Source organism: Oncorhynchus masou, chromosome 8 (assembly GCF_036934945.1).
Source record: "Oncorhynchus masou masou isolate Uvic2021 chromosome 8, UVic_Omas_1.1, whole genome shotgun sequence".
NCBI lineage: Eukaryota > Metazoa > Chordata > Actinopteri > Salmoniformes > Salmonidae > Oncorhynchus > Oncorhynchus masou.
In genome coordinates this window covers 29093228-29116432 of record NC_088219.1, presented here as the reverse complement: position 1 = coordinate 29116432, position 23205 = coordinate 29093228, and the positions used below count along the sequence as shown (strand labels likewise).

At 44.3% G+C, this 23205-nt stretch overlaps 1 protein-coding gene across 1 annotated transcript; it reads left to right on the top strand.

Moving 5' to 3' along the window:
* The first annotated feature begins 1184 nt into the window (after nucleotides 1-1184).
* On the top strand, nucleotides 1185-22714 carry LOC135544501 (growth hormone receptor-like). Its single transcript, XM_064972160.1, has 9 exons — nucleotides 1185-1451; nucleotides 9086-9178; nucleotides 13187-13328; nucleotides 13569-13738; nucleotides 19368-19546; nucleotides 20368-20512; nucleotides 20625-20715; nucleotides 20832-20901; nucleotides 21020-22714. The coding sequence occupies exons 2-9, from the start codon at nucleotides 9088-9090 to the stop codon at nucleotides 21926-21928; spliced, it is 1797 nt and encodes a 598-aa protein (XP_064828232.1). The 5' UTR covers nucleotides 1185-1451; nucleotides 9086-9087; the 3' UTR covers nucleotides 21929-22714.
* The last annotated feature ends 491 nt before the right edge of the window (nucleotides 22715-23205 follow it).

Genomic DNA, 23205 nt, shown 5'->3' with positions numbered 1-23205 from the left:
AAAGTGAGTATTCCACTTCTTTGAACTCTTCAATCCATACTACGAGGAAAATATACGTGGAAATAGGGTCCTAAATCAATGGATGGGCCTTACATGTCCCATAGACACCACATGTGCGTCTGTGAGAGCGGACATTGAAGAGGTCATAGACTACTTACAGATTAACAAGAAAAAACAATTTGCACAATCTCGAAAGGCGGTTCCGTAAAATAATTCAGGACAATTGTCAACGGGTGTAAATTATGACAAAGGTTTCTTTTCACGACTGAACTGTAGGGTATGTAATTTTTGTGCGTAAAATGCGTAAACAACTTCTCCGAAATTTCGGTCTTGCCTGTTATGTTAAATATTTACCAGCTGGTGGCGCTTTCACGATGCCACAGAGTGGTGGATTCGATTATGCTGAACCGCGGGGCACCCGTTTATGGACCGGATTAATGCAGGAACTTGTCGGGAGCCGTAGTCTGAAAAAAAGTACAGCTATAGTAAAAATATATATTATTTTACTGCAACCAACCACAGGAGCCTGCTCACAATGTTCAAAATACACCAGAGAGCATATTTTTCCCCACAGATTATCAATAGTTTAAAAAAAACATAGCTGTGGTATAAAACAAGCAGATACTGTATTCCTAGTCGGCAGGGCCACAATTTGGGCAGCAAGCATGGCTTGTTGTGGCCATAGACATATAATCCATTGAAGGGTTTTGGAACCTCTTTACGTGCCAATTTGACTGTTAAACTAATGGGTACACTTGCAATGGCTGCCATTGATATATCTTATTCTGGTTTTGGACTCGTGATTTGAACCGTAAAACATGTTGAGGGAGGCACTCCCTTCTCAAATCGAACACTAGCCTAATCTGCACAGCTCGGTTGTGTTGTCAACAAAGCAGCATGGCGCATAGTCCAGAAACATACATCTGTTTGAATTTTCAAACTAGTTTTCATTGGGGGACGTTTTTATCAAGAACATTCACTTTTGCATGTGAAAACACAGAATCCTACTCATTACTGCACGTGATTAATTAGGCCTATTTCACTTATGTTTTAAGGCCACATCCCGTTTGTTTTTAACCGATTTCGCCTGCTTTGAACTGGACACCTGGCTCACGAACGAATGCAATTTACTTTCAACCGGTGCCTCATACGTTTACCCGGCCAGATTAATTGAATCCCCTTAATGGCAGCAGTAAGTGCTCGCAGAGCGCGCAGCCACAAATTGACAGAATTGAATCAAGGGGAAGAGTGTACGAGAAAGCAATGCGTCTTGCTACAATATGTCATTTTTGGAATATAGTAACGTTTAAATGTTGAGTTTGGGGTTTTTTTCCACCAAGGCGTGATCGTTTTTGGTGATGGTCTAGTAGATTGCAGTCCGTGGTTGAGACGAGTGTTCCGCTTGATCAAGTCTTGAAGAAACCAGCAGCGTTTTACAACTTGCTTATACAGTGAGTAGACACCAGCCGCACTATTGTTCTTTGCTAACTGAGCTAGTACAGGGATTTCTCAACCATATCTGCCATAGAACTACATTGCTGATTTAAATAACCAACTCGTCTACAAGCTTTGATACTTTGAATCAGCTGTGTAGTTACAGGGCAAAAGAACGTAACGTGCACCCTGAGGGCCCCAGGGCCGAGTTTGGGAAACCCTGGTCTACTAGGCCTATCCTACTGTTAAGATTGTAATATTTTGTTCTTCACGGTAGGCTATAAACAATCTCTACTACATATGTGCACGTCCTGTTAATTTAAAGTCAAATGGCTAAATTTCAAAACAATCTCAATGTAATTAGCATATGAATTGGTAAATTCAATTATTCCAAAGTCAAAATCCTGTAGACCTACGTATAAAATGTGTGCAAAAAAAAGTAAATAGGCGAAGCAATGACAAGTCACGTTTTGTATTCATAATTGTAGCCTACACCAAACGAAATAAAATAACGCATGTGGCGGCCTCACAAGAAGAGAACGACACTGCCAAAGTAAATAATGAATATTAGGACTTTTCCACAACAGTATTCACCTATTACACTGTCTTCATTTATATCCATTGATAAATGGTAACGCTCTGATTCAGCTTTGCATGTAGTACCTTGAACTCCTCAGATGGAGACTGAAACACATGACTGTCCTCATATAAAACTAAGAATGTAATGTTTGTTGAAGAAGTAAGATATCAACAATCTGTCTAAATGATCATTTACCTCATGTGTATGTATTAAGGAAATAAGATGTGCCATCTCAAACATACTAAAATATCAATACAATATGAATGTGTCCATTATAATAATCAAATTCACTCTAATTGACATAATTACTTTTCTAATCAAAATGTCTTATCCACTTTTGAACACGTGTTATTGTCTGCCACCCTCTTTAGTGTAATTGTCCATTGAGCCCTTTGCCAGACAGTTAAAAAGAAATTAAAACACTCATTGGTGTTATTACTAAGGATTTGTACTGGTGTTTATTGTTTACCCATTCTGTCTCCTGTGGGATTCTAGATTGAGGAGAGAGAGTACATCATGCAATGGCTCACACTGTCTGTTGATGAATACAGAAAATAAACGCATCCATTGAAGTTGAAGTTTTCTGTTTATGGTCACTATGAAGGGAGTTATATTTACCATTAGTTCACACGACAGGTAATTGTGTGTAGTATGTATTAGGGGTTTCTACCAAACTGACTTGTTGTGAATAAAAGTCTGAGCGTGATGATGTAGTTCAACGTCAGGGTTGTGGGTCTGATTCCCAGGTGGGACCAATATGGGAAGAAGTACAAAAATGTATATACTCACTACTGTGAGGCCCTCTGGATAAGAGTGAATGCTAAATCACTAAAACATGTTTTTTGTATTTTTATGGATAGGCATTTACAATAGTAAAACATATTACTTCTTGAGTTTCTATTGTTAGTATAAAAACAAGAAGAAAACAAGAAGACGTGTCATAGTACACCACACCTAAAATATGTACGCTATTTAGACCATTGTGTTATTGTGGCGTTAGTGCCCCATTCTCCTTTCCTTCCCCACGCCCCTCCCATATCCTCTCCCCCTCGATCGGACCCTGTTTCCCAGATCGTCTTTCAGTGAAAACAAACACATACAAATCTATTTGTCGTTTAAGATTAACATCTTCCACTCTGCGGCAGTTTCTTAAAGACTGATATGTTTTGGTTGGCATACAGCAATAGTGATTGAAGAAAAGAGAGGATTGTTGTTTAAGAAGAACGCCTATATTTTCCATAGAGCGGGGGAAATAACTTGAATCAGGATGTAGGATGGTTTTATTTCACAAAACAAGTGCTGGACACAACCCAGCCCAGAGTCTTTGGCTGCAGATCTTGAATGTCATGTTCAGCAGTAGACTGTTGACTTTGTCATGTTTCCTAACGCGACCGAACGGTCAAACTCAATACCCCCAATTGTGGACAACGCTCACACTACTGAGTCACTCGTTGTCCGTGACATCAGATAGGCGTGTGCAATTGCCCCTTCGCTAAGCCCGGCGTCTAAATGTTTCTGCAACCAACCGCAGCACTCCGCAGAACATGTCAACACCTCCGACATGTTCATGTTTAAATCCCATGAAAGCCAGTGAGGGCTATAAAACAGTTTTGCTTTGACTGCATGCTGACATTGACTTCAGAGCCATTCAGCTAGCTACACTGTTACAGATTTTAACCAGGTTCCGGTGAAGCAATTGTAATGGCAGTCCACCACAAGATACCCAAGAGTTTCTTGATCAGCCAGGGGTAGTTATGTTGAATTTAGATGTGTATTAGACACACCGTTTTTGAGATCATTGTTAAGGTATTTCGCCAGCGGTTGAATGAAATTGGGCATTCCGGGAAAATGTTGTCGGAGGTTGCAACAGTAACTAAGGGGGGCTGGGCTTAGCGAAGGGTATATTTAAAATACCTCAACTGTGTTCGAATACCAATATAATAACATACTGTATACTATATACAACTAGTTAATTTTAGTATACTATAAACAAACAGTATTCTTTCAGAGTGTACTTGTGCTTCACCTGTCTACCGGAAGTTTATGCTGTTGCTATGCAACTTCTTGCTAGTTTGTTAGCATAACAAATACTAGCTAGACATCTTATGACTTCATTGTAGTAACAATGTCCATTGAGAATGCACAACACATATACCGCTAAGAATGACGTGAATAATCAAGTCAATAAATGTTGGGTAGTTAGTTGGATAGCATATTGTAATGAAACAGCAGGGAGCCGGTCTCGAACCCTGGACCTTCGAGCCTGAGGTCCGGCGTGCTATCGACTGTGCTGCAAAAGCATGCTTGTGCGGCAGGGTCTATTTCCACGCTTATAAACCCAGGGTCTTTACAATATAGTTAATATACTGGCAAGTTTGATGTGTTAGTAGCCAACTAACGTTACCCGTACATACAAGCAACTGCTGTAATGCTATGCAGTTCGTAAGGCTGGCGACTGTGGCGTAGCTAACAAATTAACATAAAGTGTAACTTAATTGATTTAAAAAAGTAATTACTTTATTACGTTGCTCAACATTTTCTTGACATTTGTCATAAAATACATTTTATAGTAAAAGCAATTTGTATCCACTGTAGGTTTTCTCTTTAACCCTAATCAAGCGCAACTGATACTAATAATTACCTGGTTGATAAGCTGAATCAGGTTAGTTACAAGTGGGGTTGGAGCGAAAACCTACAGGAACGTAGCTCTCCAGGAACAGGGTTGGAGAGCCCTGGTTTAAAGTGACTAGTGATCCATTTATTAATGTGATCAGTGACTGGGTCTCAATGTAGGCAGCAGCCTCTCTGAGTTAGTGATGGCTGTTTAGCAGTCTGATGGCCTTGAGATAGGAGCTGTTTTTCAGTCTCTCGGTCCCAGCTTTGATGCACATGTACTGACCTCGCCATACGGATGGTAGCGGTGTGAACAGGCAGTGGCTCGGGTGGTTGTTGTCCTTGATTATCTATTTGGCCTTCCTATGGCATTGGGTGCTGTAGGCGTCATGGAGAGCAGGTAGTTTGCCCCTGGTGATCAAATCAAATCAAATGTATTTATATAGTCCTTTGTACATCAGCTGATATCTCCAGAGTGCTGTATAGAAACCCAGCCTAAAACCCCTAACAGCAAGCAATGCAGGTGTAGAAGCACGGTGGCTAGGAAAAACTCCCTAGGAAGAAACCTAGAGAGGAACCAGGCCGTGAGGGGTGGCCAGTCCTCTTCTGGCTGTGCCGGGTGGAGATTATAACAGAACATGGCCAAGATGTTCAAATGTTCATAAATGACCAGCATGGTCAAATAATAATAATCACAGTAGTTGTCGAGGGTGCAGCAAGTCAGCACCTTAGCAGTAGATGTCAGTTGGCTTTTCATAGCTGATCATTAAGAGTATCTCTACTACTCCTGGGCCAGACTACACTCAATCATATGACCCACTGAAGAGATGAGTCTTCAGTAAAGACTTAAAGGTTGAGACCGAGTCTGCGTCTCACTTGGGTTGGTAGACAATTCCATAGAAATTCAGCTCTATAGGAGAAAGCCCTGCCTCCAGCTGTTTGCTTAGAAATTCTAGGGACAATTAGGAGGCCTGCGTCTTGTGACCATAGCGTACATGTAGGTATGTACGGCAGGACCAAATCAGAAAGATAGGTAGGAGCAAGCCCATGTAATGCTTTGTAGGTTAGCAGTTAACCTTGAAATCAGCCATTGACTTAACAGGAAGCCAGTGTAGGGAGGCTAGCACTGGAGTAATATGATCCAATTTTTTGTTCTAGTCAGGATTCTAGCAGCCGTATTTAGCACTAACTGAAGTTTATTTAGTGCTTTATCCGGGTAGCCGGAAAGTAGAGCATTGCCGTAGTCTAACCTAGAAGTAACAAAAGAATGGATTAATTTTTCTGCATCATTTTTGGGCAGAAAGTTTCAGATTTTTGCAATGTTACATAGATGGAAAAAAAGTTGTCCTTGAAACAGTCTTGATATGTTCGTCAAAAGAGAGATCAGGGTCCAGAGTAACGCCGAGGTCCTTTTCAGTTTTATTTGAGACAACTGTACAACCATCAAGATTAATTGTCAGATTCATCAGAAGATCTTTGTTTCTTGGGACCTAGAACAAGCATCTCTGTTTTGTCCGAGTTTAAAAGTAGAAAGTTTGCAGCCATCCACTTCCTTATGTTTGAAACACAGGCTACTATCGAGGGCAATTTTGGGGCTTCACCATGTTTCATTGAAATGTACAGCTGTGTGTCATCCCCATAGCAGTGAAAGTTAACATTATGTTTTCGAATGACATCCCCAAGAGGTAAAATATATAGTGAAATCAATAGTGGTCCTAAAACGGAACCTTGAGGAACACTGAAATGTACAGTTGATTTGTCAGAGGACAAACCATTCACAGAGACAAACTGATATCTTTCCGACAGATAAGATCTAAACCAGGCCAGAACTTGTCCGTGTAGACCAATTTGGGTTTCCAATCTCTTCAAAAGAATGTGGTGATCGATGGTATCAAACGCAGCACTAAGGTCTAAGGAGCACGAGGACAGATACAGAGCCTCAGTCTGATGCCATTAAAAGGTCATTTACCACCTTCACAAGTGCAGTCTCTGTGCTATGATGGGGTCTAAAACCAGACTAAAGCATTTCGTATACATTCTTTGTCTTCAGGACGGCAGTGAGTTGCTGCGCAACAGCTTTTTCTAAAGATTTTGAGAGGAATGGAAGATTCGATATAGGCTGATTTCTGGGTCAAGGTTTGGCTTTTTCAAGAGAGGCTTGGTGATGCGTTGTGCAGACCGCACAAACCTCTAGAGAGCCTTGTGGTTGAGGGCGGTGCAGTTGCCGTGATACAGCTCGACAGGATGCTCTCGATTGTGCATCTGTAGAAGTTTGTCAGGTTTTTGGGTGATGAGACAAATTTCTTCAGCCTCCTAAGGTTGAAGATGCGCTGTTGTGCCTTCTTCAACACCCTGTCTGTGGAGGTGGACCATTTCAGTTTGTCTGTGATGTGTACGCCGAGGAACTTAAAACTTTCCACCTTCTTCACTGCTGTCCCTTCGATGTGGATAGGTGGGTGCTCCCTCTGCTGTTTCCTGAAGTCCACAATCTTCTCCTTTGTTTTGTTGACGTTGAGTGAGAGGTTATTTTCCTGACACCACACTCCGAGTGCCCTCAGCTCCTCCCTGTAGGCTGTCTCGTTGTTGTTGGTAATCAAGCCCACTACTGTTGTCGTCTGAACTTGATGATTGAGTTGGAGTCATGCATGGCCACGCAGTCATGTGTGAACAGGGAGTACAGGAGGGGGCTGAACACGCACCCTTGTTGGGGCCCCAGTGTTCAGGGTCAGCGAAGTGGAGATGTTGTTTCCTACCTTCACCACCTGTGGGGCGGCCCGTCAAATTCCAGGACCCAATTGCACAGGGTGGGGTTGAGACCCAGGACCTCCAGCTTGATGATGAGCTTGAAGGGTACTATGGTATTGAATGCTGAGCTGTCATCAATGAACAGCATTCTTACATAGGTATTCCTCTTGTCCAGAAGGGATAGGGCAGTGTGCAATGTGATGGCGATTGCATCGTCTTTGGACCTGTTGGGGCTGTATGCAAACTAAAGTGGGTCTAGGATGGCCGGTAAGATGGAGGTGATATGATCCTTGACTAGTCTCTCAAAGCACTTCATGATGACAGAAGTGAGTGCTAGTCATTTAGTTCAGTTATCTTTGCCTTCTTGGGTTCAGGAACAATGCTGTGACGGTGGCCCTGTATTATCCTCAAAGCGGGCAAAGAAGGTGTTTAGTTTGTCTGGAAGCGTGATGTCGGTGTCCGTCACTACAGACTGGGGTTCAATCCCAGACTGTGTCACAGCTGGCTGGGAGTCCCGTAGGGCGGCGCACAATTGGCCCAGCTTCGCCCGGTTTGGCCAGGGGTTTGTTCTTGGCTCAATGTGCTCTAGCAAATCCTAACTTCAGTCATCAGTTGAATGGTTTTTCCTCCTACACATTGATGCGTCTGGCTTCCAGGTTAAGCGAGCAGGTTTTAAGAAGCACCGCGGCTAGGCGGGTCATGTTTCAGAGGACGCATGACTCGACCTTAGCCTCTCCCGAGCCCGTTGGTGAGTTGGAGCAATGAGACAAGATCGTACCTACCAATTGGATATCATGAAGAAAAAAAACAACCTAGTTTGTATAATTTTGTATTAATTATTGTGTAGTTTGTATAACTTCTTCGGCATGATATACTCCTCTGTTTATTTTCACATTTTACTATCAGGCAGAATACACAGGAAAAATGTGAACTTTTCTTTTTCGGGTCTCCCTTGGAGTTTCCAGTTACTATATACACTGAGTTTTCCAAACCGTAGGAACAACTTTTGCCTTCAGAACAGCCTCATTTCGACGGGCATGGACACTACAAGATGTCAAAAGCGTTCGACAGGGATGCTGCTTCCCACAGTTCCGTCAAGTTGGATGGATGTCCTTTGGGTGGTGGACCATTCTTGATACACACAGGAAACTGTTGACTGAAAAAACCCAGGCTGGCATCTACTACCATACCCTGTTCAAAGGCACTTAAGTATTTTCTTGCCCATTCACCCTCTGAATGGCACACATGCACAATCCATGTCTCAAATCTTCAAAATCCTTATTTAGCATGTCTCCTCCCCTTCATCTACACTGATTGAAGTGGATTGAACAAGTGACATCAATAAGGGATTATAGCTTTCACCTGGTCAGTCTATGTCATTGAAAGAGCAGGTGTTCTCAATGCTTTGTATACTCTGTGTATAGTGGGAGAGCAGTCTGTTTCATGGAAGCTCGGAGTTCAAACTTCAAGAATGTAACATAATATTTAGACAGGACAATGGGCTCAAATTCATCAAATGATACGTTGAGACCTAGAAGAATAGATAAGCTACTATGAATACATATACAATACACAGGCAATGGTGGGGATCACAGTGCCAGACTCTGGACTTATACTGTATGTTTCGGTTTGTAAGCACACCCTACTTAATTGCAGCGGGCCAGCTTAAGGGTGATGTTCAGTGGGGTTAACTCTTCTCTCATGTTTTTCTAGGGATGATCAGCATGGCAACCTCTTACATTCTCTTCATCTGCCTTCTCCTCATCCTAACAGTTGTGTCGCAGGAGCCGCCAACTTCTGAACAAGGTACTTTTGATTAATGATGAACCAGATCAAACCAGAGGGGCTTTCCTTTCACTGGACAATCAATACAGACCTAGAAGTACTTCCTATGCATCCATAGTTCGTAGTAAGGACAGTCTTGTATGTACACTATGTGGTGTTATATACATAGGGGAGAACCAGGATGAAGGTAACACTTAGTTTTTTCCCTAATTGCTTAGATCGATAAAGCTAGAGACACCATATTTTATGACAAACAACACTTGTCATGACAAACAACTTACAGTATATATGTCCTCTACCATAAGCAACTATAATTTCTTCTGTAGGGTAAATTAGTTTAAATTAAATAGACCAAGACCAGAACTACTGCAATGTTACTTTTGTAACTTCCAGCGGGGCGAGAGTAACACAGCCTTGGGGTGGAAGTGACAGCTTGTGAAGAGTGCACAATATCTGTCTTATCCCCATGTTTCTGGTTTGTAATGCTCATTACTTTCGACAAATGTACTATCAGACATCATTTCATGTGTCGATTTGAATAATTCATGTTAAAGGTTAGAAGTGTATGAAAATGAATCTTGCGACAACATCTCAATGTTGCGCAATCATAATATTTCCTTATTTGAAGTGATGTATTTAATAAATGGCCTCCCAAAAAAACATGGAGGCCAGTGGTTATTTAGAGAGAGTTACATGTTCAAGCTTCATCAATCCGCTGCCTTGGCTGTCAGGGGAGCGCGCTTGAGTTACATGTTCAAGCTTCATCAATCCGCTGCCTTGGCTGTCAGGGGAGCGCGCTTCGTTCCCCTCCCCATTAAAACAGCCATTTCCTATCTCCGTCCCTACTATTACCCAGCAGCTGTGCAAACACAACCCTCTCTTTCCCTTTGATTAAAGTCATGATGAATGTTTGGACTTTTCAGTCCTAACGTGAGAGAGAAATTCATGATAGTTTCCAAAAATACATGTGTGTCTAAAATAAATATACAGCAAGCATTTACCTGTTCTGTTTTGTTCAAGAAATGAAGTGAATTACATGTGCAATGTGCCATTTCCCCATTTATGGTAGAGGCAAGCTTGAGTGAAGGACATCTGATATATATTGTACTTATGTGGGCACTTTAAAGCAGTAGCTGCAACCAAGGTATTCTCCTTCAATTGAACAGATTTAAAGCATGAGGTAAAACCTTGGATTATAAAGATTTTCCTTCTGTTTGTGTCCCCACCTCCTCCACCTCCCACCCATTTATCTCAGACAATAACCTCTTAGGCTGGACTACTGATGATTTTCAGAAAAAAATGTGTCAATTATATTTTTGTCTGGGATCTTAAATTCTTTCAACTATTCTGACAGAGTGAAGTAACACTTACTGGAAACAGAGGAACTTTGTCGAAGAAGCAATACAGTCAAAGCCTACACAAATCAGACAAAACAGACTCACGGTAGAGGGAAAGCCTCTGCTCAATCAGTCATCGCTAAAGAGCTCTAATATAAAGTGTATAATGTTACGTAACATGAAGAAACACTTAAAGTGTGACTTCACTCACCATAAATGCCTGAACCACCTAGGAATAAAACTTCCTGCACTTAAACTTTGTTCATTCAACACTCTTGAATGAAGGGGGCCTCTGAATATTTAAACCGTTTCCCACAGTGCACTACTCACTGCTCCCAAACTGCCCCTTCAGAATTCCTGGGAATCCAGTTCCTGGAAAGCACTCAATGTGCAGCGTGCCCAGTGCAACACTATGTGCCCATACGTGCATGCTTATTTAAAGAACATGTTCTAACAGATTGTATTAGTCTGTATAATACACTAAACACAGTGCCATTGCATTATCATAAAACATGTTGCATTTTCACAAATAACTGCTATATTCAATTATTTATGTAACATTTAAACCAGAGTGTGTAATTAAATCATTCATACTGTATATCTGTGATCTAGTCCTCTGAGAGTTGTTAACTGTGTGCCAGACAGTTACAGTATGATGATACTCCCTGGTGTGTAGGGGAGAACCGGGACAAAGGTAACACATTTTCTCAGATAACTATGTCATTCTAACTTCTGCGTTAAGTCGGCATGTTCCTAAAGTGGAGGACGAGCTCCCTGTTAAAAAAACAGCCCAGCCCAACCATGTTTCACAGAGTTAAACAAAGTGGTTTTGAGCCTTTTGAAGGAGTAAAAACAACAGACCCGGAAGAGTATTTCATTTGTAGCGTTTAAGGCAATAGCACCATCCCTTTCATCTGTATAGATGTGCATGTGTATATGGGATATGTCAGTGACATTGTAGAGATAATAGGGAATTTGCCTCTATAAAGCATCCAGTTCTAGCACTCCTTGCATGTGTACTCTTCAGGGAATTACATTAAAAGGTACATGTACATTTAGAAGCACCTTGATTAAAATAGACATTTCCTCCCACCGTACCTCCTATTAGACAGCAGCCGATCAAACACAACGCTCTCCTTCCTTTGATTAGTCAGGATGAATGTTTTGACATTTCAGTCCTAATGTGAGAGATTTTACGAGATAAATCAGCACGTTTTGGATCGTTATTAAAGGCAATTAAATGTACTCTGCACTGCAGGGATGTCAGGGTAAACGGGTTGTAATGGAAAAGAGTTCACCTTCCAGTGACTGGAAATACTAGAATAACTGGAACTCAAAAGTGTATGTTTTCTTGGAAAGTATGTTTTGAAGTTAAAGCTTCAACGTTTTGTTGGAGCCGGTGATATCTGCTGCGCACCTTTGCTTCTGTGAAAACTAGCGACCTGAACTTGGCAAACACGAATCAAACAGCACTCACTCACGTCCACATTCAAGAACATTCACGAGTACTCACATATATATTTACACGTGCACATTTACATTCAGAAAATATTGGGTAAGTCAAAATGGGGACTGGATGTAGAGTCTCAAATTCTGCATAGCACGCACGCACGCATGCACGCACGCACGCACGCACGCACACACCACTAGTCCCTGAATCCTAATCAGTCACAGGAAATGTAGCTAGTATGAAACCCTTAAGCGTTGCCAGGTGTTGGATAGATTTTTCCTCTTAATTCTAAGGGCGTTCCTGGGAGGAAAGGATCTGGTAAACAGGTTATTTTTAACCTTTGTGCCCCCTTCCCCCCTTGTTGAGCTGCTAACCAAGCCAGTGGTGTGCATCACTCCTCAGAAGAGCAATACACCGTTGAAGCTGCCATCTCCCTAGGCACCAGGGCCCTTCAATCAGCTGTTGTGCTGTCCCACTCATCGGTGTTGATGTGGCAGACTGACAGCTCTTGCCAGTGTCATTATGGGAGATGGTACTTAAGTCACTCCTCAGGGCTGTGAACAGACAAGAGTGTTTACCTTAATCGCCCCTCTCCCCGAGGACACATTAGTATAATCATTTAATATAGCACAGACAGACCAGGACAGCACTTACCTGTTATAAACAAGATAGAATGATAATTTACCATTCCTACAGCTTATTTATTGGTTCCTTTATTATCTCAATGAGCAGAAGGTAACAAGATAAGCAATATTACAGCGTTTTCATGTGTAGAGGTAGTAATTGGCTTCTGAGAAAATCATTCCAATTGAGCAATTTAATTAGGAATTTAATTGTCCGCTGCCATTTTCTGCAGAAACAGAAGATATCTGAACAGTAGTGTCCATTACTGTGAGTAGAGGTTTCACACCTTGTACTATGTAGTTCTGAGAACCAGTAACAGAGAGGATTTACCAGAAAGTCCCGTGGGCATTATAGTCTGGCTGACAATTTGAAGGTCTAAGGATACTTCCAGGAAAACACAGCTGTCCGCCCTGTGGCTATTACACATGAAGAGCAGCTCAGCCCCGTAAATGGTCTCTATATACAGCAACGGGCATAGTTCAACTTGACTGGGTGTGTGTCATTTTAGGATAATTAAAAATGGGCGCAAAGTTAATGTTTAAGTTAGAGTTTTGACTGTTTGCAAGCCTTATAGACTGTGTGTGCTCACGTCTCTCTTTCTCACGCTCTCCCTCTCAGCCCTGCCCCAGATCCGCCCCCAGATCACTGGCTGTGTCTCCCATGACATGAACACGTTCCGCTGCAGATGGAATGTCGGAACATTCCAGAACCTCACAGAGCCCAGAGACCTGCGGATGTTCTACTACATCAATAACAAGAAGTGAGAGAAAGAAGAGTTTGTTCACTGATAGGCCAATTCATTTTTCTTGAAATCATTTGTAGTTATCCAATTTGTAAGTCGCTCTGGATAAGAGCGTCTGCTAAATGACTTAAATGTAATGTAAATGTTATTAGCCGTATGTGAGTCTCTTCCTCTTACCTACATGTCAGGTGCATGATGTTAGTCTTTCTTCCAATCAGCACAGTATTAAACCCCCCATGTTGTCTCCCATGCCTGCAGCATATCTCCCAAAGAGTGGAGTGAGTGTCCTAACTACATGGCTGACAGGATAGACGAGTGCTTCTTCAATGAAAGCTACACGAAGGTCTGGATAACCTACAGTGTCCAACTCCGCTCTGGAGATCAGGATAATCTCTATGACGAGGTCATCTTCACTGTGGAAGAAATCGGTGAGCCTGGCCTCTGACCTCCTAAACCTTAGTTACCTATACAGTGCTTTCAGAAAGTGTTCACAGCCCCTTGACTTTTTCCACATTTTGTTGCGTTACAGCCTTGAATTTAAAAAATGAAATACTGAATTTTATATATCACTATTATTAGACAAAATAAAGAAAAACCCTTGAATGAGTAGGTGTTCTAAAACTCTTGACTGTGTGTGTGTGTGTGTGTGTGTGTGTGTGTGTGTGTGTGTATATATATTTCAGAACACCTACTCGTTCAACGGTTTTGCTTTATTTTTACTATTTTCTACATTGTAGAATAATATTGAAGACATGAAAACCATGAAATAACACAATTGGAATCATGTAGTAACCAAAAAACAAATCAAAATATGAGATTCTTCAAATAGCCACCCTTTGCCTTGGTGACAGCTTTGCACACTCTTGGCATTGAAGTCATAAACAGCTCAATGCTTGAAGCACAGCAACGAGCTGCTGGCAAAACGCTGGCAAAACGCACAAAAGTGCTGTTTGAATGATGCTTACGAGCCTGCTGGTGCCTACCATCGCTCAGTCAGACTGCTCTATTAAATCATAGACTTAATTATAACATAATAACACACATAAATACTATCCTTAGTTTCCGGATTCAACCATATTAATGACCTATCATCTCGAAAACAAGACGTTTATTCTTTCAGTGAAATACAGAACCGTTCTGTATTTTATCTGACGGGTGGCATCCATAAGTCTAAATATTTCTTTTACATTGCACAACTTTCAATGTTATGTCATAATTACGTAAAATTCTGGCAAATTAGGCAGCCCAAACTTTTTCATATACACTGACTCTGCGTGCAATGAACGCAAGAGAAGTGAGACAATTTCACCTGGTTAATATTGCCTGCTAGAAAATAAAAGAAAGCCACACACTCTTGGAGCTCAGATGCAAAAATGTAATACCAACGTTTCGACAGCCAAGCTGTCTTCATCAGGGTATAATCACAAACACTGCGGGATGACTCGTTTATATAGTGTCAAAGGACACAGGTGGTTAATAATCAAATATTAAAATGTTATAAAAAGAACAGCATACAAACAAATGGATAGCATACGATCATAGATTAATTTGACTATACAAGTTTACACACAATTACAATGGCCAAATCACAATAATCACAAGAATGGCTTCAGATCAAAGTCTACGTTGAGACCGAAGGGCGCAAGGGTCTTTAAATTAAAGATCCAGGCAGCTTCTCGTTTTAACAATAAATTATCAAGGTCACCCCCTATCAAGGTCCTAGTCCCTCCTCCTCGCGTCCTAGGATAGTCCACCCTCGCCGCCGACCATGGCCTAGTAGTCCTCACCCAGAACCCCACTGGACTGAGGGGCAGCCCGGCACTGAGGGGCAGCCCGGCACTGAGGGTCAGCCCGGCACTGAGGGGCAGCCCGGCACTGAAAGGAAGCTCCGGCAGGGAGTTGGATACGGCAGATTCTGGCTGGCTGGCGGTTCTGGAAGAGTCTGGCTGGCTGGCGGATCTGGAAGAGTCTGGCTGACTGGCGGATCTGGAAGAGTCTGGCTGACTGGCGGATCTGGAAGAGTCTGGCTGACTGGCGGATCTGGAAGAGGCTGGCTGACTGGCGGATCTGGAAGAGTCTGGCTGACTGGCGGATCTGGAAGAGTCTGGCTGACTGGCGGATCTGGAAGAGTCTGGCTGACTGGCGGATCTGGAAGAGTCTGGCTGACTGGCGGATCTGGAAGAGTCTGGCTGCCTGGCGGATCTGGAAGAGTCTGGCTGACTGGCGGATCTGGAAGAGTCTGGCTGACTGGCGGATCTGGAAGAGTCTGGCTGCCTGGCGGATCTGGAAGAGTCTGGCTGCCTGGCGGATCTGGAAGAGTCTGGCGGATCTGGAAGAGTCTGGCGCATCTGGAAGCGTCTGGCGGACTGGCGGATCTGGAAGCGTCTGGCTGACTGGCGGATCTGGAAGCGTCTGGCTGACTGGCGGATCCTGGCAGACTGACGGCTCTGGCTGCTCCATGCTGACTGGCGGCTCTGGCTGCTCCATGCTGACTGGCGGCTCTGGCTGCTCCATGCAGACTGGCGGCTCTGGCTGCTCCATGCAGACTGCCGGCTCTGGCGGCTCCTTGCAGACTGGCGGCTCTGGCTGCTCCATGCAGACTGGCGGCTCTGGCTGCTCCATGCAGACTGGCGGCTCTGGCTGCTCCATGCAGACTGGCGGCTCTGGCTGCTCCATGCAGACTGGCGGCTCTGGCTGCTCCATGCAGACTGGCGGCTCTGGCTGCTCCATGCAGACTGGCGGCTCTGGCTGCTCCATGCAGACTGACGGCTCTGGCTGCTCCATGCAGACTGACGGCTCTGGCTGCTCCATGCAGACTGACGGCTCTGGCTGCTCCATGCAGACTGGCGGCTCTGGCTGTGCTAAACAGGCAGGAGACTCCGGCAGCGCTAAACAGGCGGGAGACTCCGGCAGCACAGGAGAGGAGGAAGGCTCTGGCTGCGCTGAACAGGCGGGAGACTCCGGCAGCGCAGGAGAGGAGGAAGGCTCGGGCAGCGCTGAACAGGCGGGAGACTCCGGCAGCGCAGGAGAGGAGGAAGGCTCCGGGAGTGCTGGAGAGGCGAGGCGCACTGTAGGCCTGATGCGTGGTGGTGGTACTGGGCCAAGGACACAAACAGGAAGCCTGGTGCGGGGAGCTGCCACCGGTGTGTGGAGGTGGCACAGGATGGGCTAAACCGTGAAGGCGTACTGGAGATCTTGAGAGCAGTGCTGGCACAGGACGTGCAAGGCTAGGGAGGTGCACAGGAGGCCTGGTGCGTGAGACTGGCACCAACTTCACCAGCCGACTAACACGCACCTCAGGACGAGTATGGAGCGCTGACCCAGGTGCCATCAAATCCCCAACACGCTCCGTCGGGCGAATTCCATGCTTAAAGCACCAACACAGCAACTCCCTCATTTCTCTCTCCTCCATTTTCCCCATTAACTCCTTCACAGTCTCTGCTTCGCTCACCTCCAACACCGGCTCTGGTCTCCTCCTTGGCTCCTGACGATAAACAGGGAGAGTTGGCCCAGGTCTGACTCCTGACTCTGCCACACTCTCCCTGAGTCCCCCCCCCAATAAATTTTTGGGGCTGACTCTCGGGCTTCCATCCGCGTCGCCGTGCTGCCTCCTCATACCGGCGCCTCTCCGCTTTTCTCCGCCTCCAGTTCTTCTTTGGGGCAGCGATATTCTCCAGGCTGAGCCCAGGGTCCTTCTCCGTCCAATTCGTCCTCCCATGTCCATTCCTCTCTTTGTTGCTCCTGCTGTCGCTGTTGCCTGTTACCACGCCGCTTGGTCCTGTTGTGGTGGGTGATTCTGTAACGGCTTTCGTCTGGTGGAAGAGAAGCGGACCAAAATGCAGCGTGGTGGTTTTTCATGTTCTTTAATAAATGAACTCGACATGAAATAACTAAACAAAACAATAAATGTGTGAACCTATACAGCCTATCTGGTGAACATAAACACAGAGACAGGAACAATCACCCACGAAACACTCACAGAATATGGCTGCCTAAATATGGTTCCCAATCAGAGACAACGATAAACACCTGCCTCTGACTGAGAACCACTACAGACAGCCATAGACTATGCTAGATACCCCCACTAAGCCACACACCCAATACCTAACAAAACCCCAAGACAAAACACACCACAATAAACTCATGTCACACCCTGGCCTGACCAAATAAATAAAGACAAACACAATATACTTCGACCAGGGCGTGACAGAGTCACTGTTACTTCCTGAGCGAGTCTCTGTTACTTTTTGCTTGTAAGCAGGAATCACGAGGATAGAATTATGATCAGATGTGCCAAATGGAGGGCGATGGAGAGTTTTGTATGCGTCTCTGTGTGTGAAGAAAAGGTGGTCTAGAGTTTCTAGAGTTTTCTCCATCTTTTCTTCACGCAAATGACGGGGATGTGGGCCTGTTCCCAAGAAAGCAGTATATCCTTTGTGTCAGACTCGTTAAAGAAAAAAATCTTTGTCTAGTTCGAGGTGAGAAATCGCTGTTCTGATGTCCAGAAGTTATTTTCAGTCATAAGAGACGGTAGCAGCAACATTATGTACAAAATAGGTTACAAACAACGCAAAAAAAATAAAAAAATAGCACAGTTGGTTAGGAGCCCGTAAAACGGCAGCCATCCCCTCCGGCGCCATTCTTAAGATCTTTGCTTGCATTTTGACTCAAAGTGATCTTGACTCAGAAAAGGTTGGTGACTACTGATCGATGCTAATTGAAGTAGATTTAACAAGTGACATCAATGAGGGATCATTGCTTTCACCTGGATTCCCCTAGCTTCCTATGTTATGGAAAGAGCAGGTGTTCTTAATGATTTGTTGCTGACAGGTGTATGAAATCGAGCACACAGCCATGCAATTTCCATAGACAAACATTGGCAGTAAATTGGCCTTACTGAAGAACTTGTGACTTTTAGCGTGGAACCGTCCTAGGATGCCACCTTTCCAACAAGTCAATTCATCAAATTTCCCGCCTTTGCTAGAGCTGCCCCAGTCAACCGTAAGTGCTGTGCTGTTATTGTGAAGTGGAACATCTAGGGCCAACAATGGCTCAGCCGTGATGTGGTAGGCCACACAAGCTCACAGAACAGGACCGCTGAGTGCTGTGCATAGAATGTAAAAATGGTCTGTCCTCGGTTGCAACACTCACTACAGAGTTCCAAACTGCCTCTGGAAGCAACGTCAGCACAATAACTGTTCTTTGGGAGCTTCGTGAAATGGGTTCCATGGCCGAGCAGCTGCACACAAGCCTAAGATCACCATGCGCAATCCCAGGTGTCGGCTGAAGTGGTGTAAAGCTTGCTGCCATTGGACTCTGGAGCAGTGGAAACGCATTCTCTGGAGTGATGAATCACCCTTCACCATCTGGCTGTCAGACGAATCTGGGTTTGGCGGATGCCAGAAGAACGCTAACCTGCCCGAATGCATTGTGCCAACTGTAAAGTTTGGTGGAGGAAGTGTAATAGTATGGGCTGCTTTTCATGGTTCAGGCCCCATAGTCCCAGTAAAGGAAAAACTTAACTCTACAGCATACAATGACATTCTAGACAATTCTGTGCTTCCAAATTTATGGCAACAGTTTGGGGTAGGCCCTTTCCTGTTTTAGCATGACAATGCCCCATGCACAAAGCGAGGTCCATACAGGAATGGTTTGTCGAGATCGGTGTGGAATAACTTTACTGCCCTGCACATAGCCCTGACCTCAACCCCGTCAAACACCTTTGGGATGAATTGGAACGCTGACTGCGAGCCAGGCCTAACCGCCCGACCTCACTAATGCTCTTGTGGCTGAATAGAAGCAAGTCACTGCATCAATGTTTCTAGTGGAAAGCCTTCCCAGAAGAGTGGAGGCTGTTATAGCAGCAAAGCGGGGACCAAATCCATATTAATGCCCATGATTTTGGAATGAGATGTTCGACGAGCTGGTGTCCACATACTATTGGTCATGCAGTGTGTGTGTACAGTATATACAGTATATTGCCTAGTTGTGTAGATATATTGAATTTTGCATGTGCCATTCAGCATTTGAAGTGATGAACCAACTAATGTTTTCCAGTGGAACCAGACCCTCCAATAGCGCTGAACTGGACCCTGCTGAATGTGGGTCTAACCGGTAGCCACTTTGACATCATGGTGAGCTGGGAGCCGCCACACTCTGCAGACGTGTCTATGGGCTGGATGACGCTACAATACGAGGTGCAGTACCGTGAGGTCAATTCAACACTGTGGAGGATGGTGAGTCTACACCCTAACAGTTAGCTGACTAGTGGTGGCTTTTCTGCATGATAAATTAGCGAGACATTCTACTGCACTGATGGATAAAGTTACACAAGCATTTCACTGCACCTGCCAGAAGACCTGCAAATCTGTGTATGCATTCAATTAACTTTGATTTGATTACCCTTCCATGAGGACTCTGACTCTTTTGGTGAAACTGTTGCAGATCCCACCATTGTGACATTTCAGAATCTTTACATAGGGCTCTATTCAATCCGTATCGAGGAAGTTCAGCATTACAACATGGTTTAAATTCCCGCGTTAGCGGAGACTGCATTCACGGTAAACGGTGTATATTGTCAGCTAAATCCTAAATGACCTTACCATTTCTATCACACAATCTGCAACGCTTCAGCGACACAGATTGAATAGATTCCTAAATGTAGTTGTCAGTGCTCATATACACCTTCATCTGGACAGACCTGCTAAGACTGCTGTCCATGTAATTTTGACATGACCAAGTTTTACTGCACTATTTTAAAAGTACCTAATAATCAAGTCTTATGCCTCCTTCTCCCACGTTGTAATTTAGAACAGACAGCCTCTTTCCCACTATGTCCTCATTCTTGCCCTTTCATGTTATCTCCCTCCATGCAAGGGAACATGAGTCTAATCTTGGGGGTAATCTACCAAAGTAACATACCAAGGCTCTACTGCTTTCGTTGATTCAGGTCCTTATATGGATGAAGCCTGCCGGTGTAAGTTGTCTCGCCTGCTGTGTGGGTGCTATTCACCAACTTACTGGTGTGAAACCTCTCTGTTTTGACTGCACCCCCTAGGTGAACCTTGAGAAGGGGAGGCAGAGGTCGCTGTACGGGCTGCGCACCAACACAGATCACGAGGTCAGGGTGAGGTGCAAGACGCTGGCATCCCGTAATTTTGGGGAATTCAGCGACCCCATAGTCATACACATCCCCACTAAAGGTACTGACATGTATAGTTTTTATATACTGTCATATAGAATGTAACATGTTATAACATATATGATGTCTCTGTTTTGAATCATATTAATTGCCTTCTATATATGTGTGCTCAGAGTCCCGATTTCCAGTTACTGTCCTGCTTGTCTTTGCTGCCTTGGGTTTAGCAGTCATCCTAATACTGGTCATCTATTCCCAGCAACAGAAGTAAGATATTTACTTCTGCCTGTTACTCTGTCTTAAATAATATGTTGAACCTCTTCAGATAAATATGAAGTCTTATGCAACATGTGTGCCTGTTAATAACTTCCTCTATCTTCAAGGTTGATGATGATTCTCCTGCCTCCAATTCCTGGTCCCAAAATCAAAGGAATCGACCCTGAGCTTTTCAAGGTATTAATTTGACACAATTTTTAAAAAGCGGGGAGACAATATGAAGTACCAGCGAGGTTGTAATAAATGTATGTTTCCCTTTTAAACTAACTCTGAGGTATTATGTCGTTGTCCATAGAAAGGTAAGTTGGCTGAGCTGACCTCCATCCTGGGCGACCACCCTGACCTGAGGCCAGAGCTGTACGGTGAAGACCCCTGGGTGGAGTTCATCGAGCTGGACATGGAGGAGCCCAACGACAGGCTGACTGAGCTGGACACACAGTGCTTGATGGACCGCTCGCCCTCCTCAGACTGTCCCCCTCTCACCATTGGCTTCGGAGATGACGACTCTGGCCGGGCCAGCTGCTGTGACCCTGATCTGCCTGAACCAGAGGCCTTCCCCTTCCATCCCCTCCTCTCCAACACCAGCCCCAGCCTGGAGCCCTCTGGTGCCAGCACTGAGGCCAACTCCCCAGTCCAGACCCCCACCACAGGGATGACTCTCTGGGCTGTCCCTGGCAGGGAGGACCTCTATACCCAGGTGAGCGAGGTGAGACCCTCTGGCGAAGTGCTCCTGATGCCTGAGGAGCAGAGCAAGGTTGAGAAGGATGAAGAGGAGAAGGCTAAGGAGGGAAAGGAGAAAGAGAAGCCGAGGAAGGAGTTTCAGCTGCTGGTGGTGAATGCTGACGGGGGAGGTTACACCACAGAGTTAGACGCTGGGAAGATGAGTGCCAAACTCCCCACTGGGAGAAGCAGCCAGCCTGCTCCAACAGAGGATAGTAGGCTTGTGCAGGGACAGCCCTTTAGGGAGTACCAGAGCCTGTACTTTGAGGCTGAAATGCCTCCCATCCCACCTGCCTCACCCGTTTCCCCACTGCTCCCTCTCTCTGTCTACACCATGGTGGAGGGAGTGGACAGGCAGAACAGCCTCCTTCTGAAGCCCAGCCCCCCACCTGCACCCCAGCCAGTCCTAACCAAGCTGCCCCTTCCTACACCTACACCAGAGGGGTACCTGACCCCTGACCTACTGGGAAATATTACACCGTAACTCAGAGGTGTAGAGACTATGCTATTGCACACAGATCAGAGGTGGCATTGGAATTCAGTGACTATAAATCAAAGAGTAGGGTGCCAAATCGTATTCCTCCAAAAATGAGGGGGGTTCCCCTGCGTGCCCCACCTCTTTTCCTTCCTTCTCCCAACATGACCGCTACAGACATTTTGAGGTTTGGTAAGAAGGATGGGGAGGTCAGGAGAGGGGTTTGTTCTCCAAGGTCTGAACTGATGTGCCACACCTGTCTGCTAACACCTTAAGTGAGAAAACAAAGGATATAGAAGGACAAGAAGGGATTATGGTCTCTCATAGGAGCTGGCCGTATGAAATATCTTAACATATTACTAATATTTTTGAAGAACATTATCTATAAGTGACTTTAATTGCCAGCACAAAATACATATAGTTAACTTAGTGGTGTTGATAATGTTGTTTACAATAATCCCAATTATTGGTTCTTACAACTGAAAAGTATTTACAGATCAGAATATTGTCAAAAGGGAAACATTTGGTAAACAAGTGGGAATACACCATCTGTGTTCTGCCGATTGAATGTGGCTTCTCAACCAGTCTATAAGAGTAGGTCATTGTGTTGTTTTTCCATATATACACAAATGTGTTTTATCAAAAATTATATATTTTTTCTGCTTACTATGATGTACACTTACAAAAAGGGGACTATCAAATGAGTGTCAGATGATCCTTCTGGGGAACTGGAAATGGTAATGGTTCTTCACTGTACAGCTATAATGTTATAAATAAACATATTTCACATTAAAACTGTACTGATTCCATTCATTTCATGTAGTACTAATGCTTTGAGTTGTAGCCATTGGACTACGCTCCATTTCATTTCACAGCGTCAAATGAATCTAAGATCCGTAGAATTTAAATGAATTTTAAAGTAGCCACCCATCAGGATTGTGTTATCTTTAGTGATAGAGGGAGAGAGACCAGTCATGAGCAGATGAACATGAATGACAGACCTCATTCACCTGCACACCCTAATTGACAAACAAACAAACCAAAACAAGGGCAAAGTCTTCTCATGCTTTGTTGATTTCCAAAAAGCCTTCAACTCAATTTGGCATGCGGGTCTGCTATACAAATTGATGGAAAGTGGTGTTGGGGGAAAAACATACAACATTATAAAATCCATGTCCACAAACAAGTCTGCGGTTAATATTTTTTTCACAGGGCTGTGGGGTGAGACAGGGATGCAGCTTAAGCCACACCCTCTTCAACATATATATCATTGAATTGGCGAGGGC

Excerpts from the sequence above, each read along its gene's own strand:
- LOC135544501 (XM_064972160.1), top strand. The coding sequence starts at position 9,088 with ATGATCAGCATGGCAACCTCTTACATTCTCTTCATCTGCCTTCTCCTC. Across the intron at positions 20,513-20,624 it reads CATACACATCCCCACTAAAG|AGTCCCGATTTCCAGTTACT; the intron begins GTACTGACATGT and ends ATGTGTGCTCAG. Across the intron at positions 20,902-21,019 it reads TCGACCCTGAGCTTTTCAAG|AAAGGTAAGTTGGCTGAGCT; the intron begins GTATTAATTTGA and ends CGTTGTCCATAG.